This window comes from Rhagoletis zephyria, unplaced genomic scaffold (genome assembly GCF_001687245.7).
Source record: "Rhagoletis zephyria isolate East Lansing unplaced genomic scaffold, Rhagoletis_zephyria_1.1 Rzeph_scaffold_09715, whole genome shotgun sequence".
NCBI lineage: Eukaryota > Metazoa > Arthropoda > Insecta > Diptera > Tephritidae > Rhagoletis > Rhagoletis zephyria.
The window spans coordinates 13,565-18,823 of NW_016166793.1; the positions used below are offsets into that span (position 1 = coordinate 13,565).

The 5,259-nt window shown below is 33.6% G+C and overlaps 1 protein-coding gene across 1 annotated transcript; it reads right to left on the reverse strand.

The window, feature by feature from the left end:
- Nucleotides 1-3,153: 3,153 nt before the first annotated feature.
- On the reverse strand, nucleotides 3,154-4,260 carry LOC108375976 (jerky protein homolog-like). The gene is made up of 2 exons (XM_017632137.1): nucleotides 3,760-4,260; nucleotides 3,154-3,705 (listed from the first exon to the last, which is right to left on the reverse strand). The coding sequence occupies exons 1-2, from the start codon at nucleotides 4,081-4,083 to the stop codon at nucleotides 3,250-3,252; spliced, it is 780 nt and encodes a 259-aa protein (XP_017487626.1). The 5' UTR covers nucleotides 4,084-4,260; the 3' UTR covers nucleotides 3,154-3,249.
- Nucleotides 4,261-5,259: the final 999 nt, after the last annotated feature.

The following is a 5,259-nucleotide window of genomic DNA, read 5'->3' on the forward strand; positions in this document are numbered from 1 at the left end:
TATGCTAGAAGTTGGTTATAAATAAGCCGTATGTAGGCAAGTTGGTCAACCTTGACGAAATGAAAACTGTTTACCCAAAACTTAACGGACTTTCGAAAAAATACTCGTTTAGTTTGTACCTCGGTGCCTGCAGAGCGCCTCAATACAATTCTTCTGGATTTGACCTTTAGATGAACTTTGCATGGCCTCTTGATGACCTTGAAGAATCAAGGGACCCCTTTATTCGGATTCAGCGACAACAAAAACAAAAAAAAATTAGTTGTTATTTTTATTGAATAAATAATTTTTTCCTATTTGACCATCAAATGACCTCGAACCTGACATAATAAATTTTCAGGTTTATTCAATGAATTTTTTCCCAATGGACCTTCAAATGACCTCGAACCTGACGTGATGGAGGCTAACAGATCTCGGATTTGCATTCAGCGCGTGGAATAATAAAGGGATATAGACGTTTGGTTCAATATGCAGAAACTGGTTTTTTGCTCATTTTATTTTATTTAAAGCTATTACTTTATGGAAAAATGTTTTTTTGAATACTCACTGTAAAAAATGCCTTTAAAAATTCGATTAATCGATTATTTTTCAATAACTGCAATTGCAATTTTTTTTCTGGTGATTAGTCATATGATTAATCGATTGTTTTATTTTTTTCCATCCCTAAAAATACGTAGTTAGGTTAGGGCTGCCAGACGTTCTGGTTTTCCAGGATTAGTCCTGGTTTTAGACAAATTGTCCTGGTGTCCGAAGTAGTCAGATTTTGTCCAAAAAGCGTTCCTTAACTCGAAAATGACAGCAAAAATGAGAGAGCAACACTCAGTGAGAGTGACTCTCTTCAGTTCGAAATAGTCAGATTTAGTCAGAAGAATTTTTGCTGGCAAAATATTTAATAGTGTCAAACTCAACTGAATTTAAATTAACGGAAATTAAAGAATACACAAAAAGGGAGAATAATCTAAAAAGTAATTGTAATTGAAAGTGGAAGGTTGGTTGTTGGTTTTTGTTAATATTTCTATTATTAGAATGTTTAACTTTTAGGTGTGCTCGTCCTTAAGTTATTTGTTTTTGTTATTTTATGGCCTTATAACAATTATATTCAACAATTTTTATTGAGCTTGAGGCCGTTTTTAGTGAAAAACTTATTGTGGAAAAGCAACAAAAATTGAAAAAATGGTAGAAGTGATAGCTATTTCGGAAATCACCCCATTTCTTCATCAGACTTCTTTCTATCTTATCAGAAATTACTTCAAAATAATGCAACGCCAGAACCAAAATTATACTGACAAATATATAAATATCATAAAAGCATTGTAAGGTAAAACCGTTCTCCCAATTCATCGGCCACGATTTTTTTAGAAGTTGCCAGCATCAAAATTGTTTTTGTCAATGTTATTGCGACTTATGAATGGCTGCGTTTCTTTATACATTCCAGACAATCCCATTTCACAGCCAGAATAAACAGAATGCGTTTGAAGTATACGTTAACATATCATCATGAACGTTCTAAAGCAGAGACCCAAAATAATAAATATTTCATGGTGGAGTTTTAAAAAAGTCATTCAAATTTTCGGAATAATTATAAAATTCTTTTCATAATAATTATGTGTGAGAAAATTTTTTAAGTCATCGATAACTATTATTTTAAGACTTATATAATAGAAATTTTTCATAATAATTATCATTGAGATAAATATTTTTAAGTCCTCAAAGACATTTATTTTGAGACTTATATTATAAAAGTCTTATGATAATAATCATGAGTGCGAAAAAAGTTTTTATATAAGTAGTCCCGAACGGATCCAAACCAAGCCCCACAGGGCCCAAACTACTCCCCAACTAGCCCCGAACTTGTCCCCACCTATCCTGAAATGCTCCTGAACAAGGCCCGTCTTTTAAGACTTAACAAATTTTCTCGCGCTCATAATTATTATGAAAATACTTATAATAGAAGTCTTAAAATAAAAGCCTTTGAAGCCTTAATTTGAAAGGACTTTTATAAAATAAGACCTTAATTAATAATTATAATTATAATTAATTATAGATGACTCGAAAAATACTTATCTTAATATAATGATTATTGATTGACTTTTATTATTTTCCCTTATAATAGTTATGTCTCTGTTCTAAATAATAAGTAAACAAAAAATTTTATTCCAAACGTTCAGAGTGAAAAAAGAAATGCAGCCAATATTTTATCTTTGATATTGTTTTGAGCTTTGTACTACGATTATGTTTATTAGGAGAAATTGAAAAGCAACAAAGTCTAAGCGGTAGGAGTTATACCAGCTACTTCGGAGATCACCACATTTCCTCATCAGACTTCTTTTTTCTAGACTTCAGCAGGGATCGAACCCGCGTCATCGGTTTGCAAAGTGATAAGCGTTAGCCACTGAGCTATGCACACCCGCAAACTCTTGTTGTATTCCAGGTGCATAGTCCTTCAGTAGTAATACGGTAAAATAAAACAGTACTTTGTTCTTGGGAATTAATTTTTTGAAAAAAATATGGCATCACTACATACAATAGATGATTAAGTGACAGTTCACATAACATAACAATTAGTAAAAACATAGCAATTTAAGGACAGTCGTGAACAAATCGAGATTATGACATATTTACGAAAGCAAATGTATCGTAATTTACGTGAAGTCACAGTAGTTTTGAGGGTCAAAATAGTACTTGCATTGCATTCTTCAGTAACAATAGACACTGAAGTGTAAACTTTTTAGAAATTAAAAAAAACTGTAACCATATTTTCGATTAAGTGCGTTAAGTTCGTTTTTTTTTATAGTCTTCGATAGTGAGCCCAAGCTATTTTTAGTAATTTCCGGCAAAAATTTGTAGTGCGGATGCTTCCCCAATAGCTTTACATTAAATCGTAGGTTCATTTGTGGAAAAAATAAAGTAAAACGGATATAAAGAAATCTACATAATATGAGAAATATAATTGCATATTTTTGTAGATTTTTTTTCAGGGGCCGTAAATAACAGTTATTTTTTTCAACAGTTAAACTTGGCCTCATACAGTGCACGCTCGATAACGTGAACTAATTAAAACCAAGGGAGTTCACGTTAACAAAAGTGTTCATGTTTTCGAATGCCAAAGAAGTATAAGGAATAACTAATTTAAATTGACATTTTATTGTCTTTTTTTTACATATTAATTTGTGTTTAAGAGATATGATATGTAAGCTTGAGAAAACTTTTTATTAAAAAAATCAGTCATCTTTTTTTGTGTCTTCAGTTTTTCTAATAATAGACATCACACATCAAGGAGCGAAGTTCAGCTCCCCACTTTTCTTTTAAAACCGCCAACGACGTACTATCTTTAGTATCACCATCGTTTCCGGCAAAATTTAAAATATTGTTCCTGCACCTAGCTTGGGTTTTTTCGCCGACACGACCCCAAGCGGCATTCAAAAGATGTATAGCTTTTTTTAATGTTATTTTCTTCATCGACTCGAGCAAATCAGATTGCGTGGCTGCTATTGAAGCCAAAAGGCTGTTTCTGTAGTGCAGCTTCGTGATTTTTATTGCCACCTTATCCATTGGTTGAATGAGGGGAGTAACGTTTGGTGGCATGAACATTGCGAAAATTCGCCCATCTTCTGTTGCCAGTTCAGCTTCATCTGGATGGGAACGAGCGTTGTCGATTAGGAGAAGTGCTTTAATTGGCAAGTTTTTCTCTTTTAAAAACAATTCCACCTTCAAAAGTCAAATTTTGGAAAAATTTGTACAAAATTCAAAAGCAACCTTCACCTGTTGAACGAAAGATGCATGAAACCATTCTTTGAAAATAGTCGAGGTCATCCAGGCTGATTTTGAGCTTTGGTAGTCGGTGGGATACTGATCGTTTTTAAAGCAGCGTTGATTCTTCGCCTTTCCGATTACCAAAATTTTAAGTTTATCAGATCCAGTGGCGTTTGAGCAACACAAGAACGTGATTCGCTGCTTCTCTGACTTTACGCCTAGGGCTCTCTTTTCCAAACTGGACACGTACGTTTTTTCTGGAAGAAGTTTCCAGAATAAGCCGGACTCATCAGCATTATATAGCTGATCATTAGACAACTCCAATTCGGCCATTTAAGTTTTAAGTTTTTGCTTAAACGGGTCCACTAGCTGAGGCTGCGAAGACAGTTTTTCGCCTGATATTTGAAGAAGTCAAATGCCGTATCTTTTTTTGAATCTTTGAAGCCATTTATCATAAGTGCAGAAATCACATTCGCTTTCCTTAAATTTTGAATGCAGTTTTTTGCCTTTTTCTTTCAGCATTAAAACACTCACTGGCCAGTTCTTATTTTGCTTACGAATAAACCAACGATAAAGAGTTTTCTCCATTTTGGGCAGCTCTGAAGTACGCAGTGTTTTTCTTTTTCCAGGCCCAGAACATGTGTCGTTTACACATATTAGAATCACTTGTCTTTTCGTTTTAATGCCACAAATTGTTGACTTAGCAACATTATATTTCTTCGCTAAGAACGTCACACTCGACCCTTTATGTAAACATCCGCGAATTTCAGCATTGTCTTTTAATGTCAAGCACACAGGCTTCTTAGAACTCATTATAAAGCAGCAAATCTAAGGTTTAGCACTCCATTCAAAGCCAAAATTGCGACTGAAATGTTTTGTGCATTACATGCCACCACAAACAAAACGCATAACTTACTACAAGGGGATTCCCAAAGTTCAGAACTATTTGAGCTCAATGGGAACTACATTCAAACATTGAAACGTTTATTGTTCATGTTATAGATGCACAAAAAAGCTTGTTCACGTTTTGGGGTGTTCACGTTTAGGAGTGTTCACGTTTTCGAGCGTGCGCTGTACTTTTAAGTCCGAAATAAAAGTTCTTTCCGAATAGTAAATAAACCGCTTATCCAAATTAAACAAATTTGGTATTAAATTAAAGAGGACTTAAATAGCTGTCAAACAGAAGTAACGAACGAAGGTCACCACTTCTATTTATATATTTTTTTATAATTTAATACAAAAGGAATTCATATACCTGAACCAAGATTTTTTCTATGGTGTTTGAATAACATTTTTTATTGAAATATTTTTCAATAACTGGCTTTCCGCATTCATTCCTCATTTAAACACTTCTGTTTTAAAGCTATTTTAGTGCTCTTTCTTTTGAAACCAAACTTGTTTAATTTGGATAAACGGGTTGTTTATTTAGGAAAAGACTTTTATTTTGGACTTAAACAGTGGGGGGTTTCGTCGGAGCCCTCACTGTCAGACCACAGAATTATCCGATTT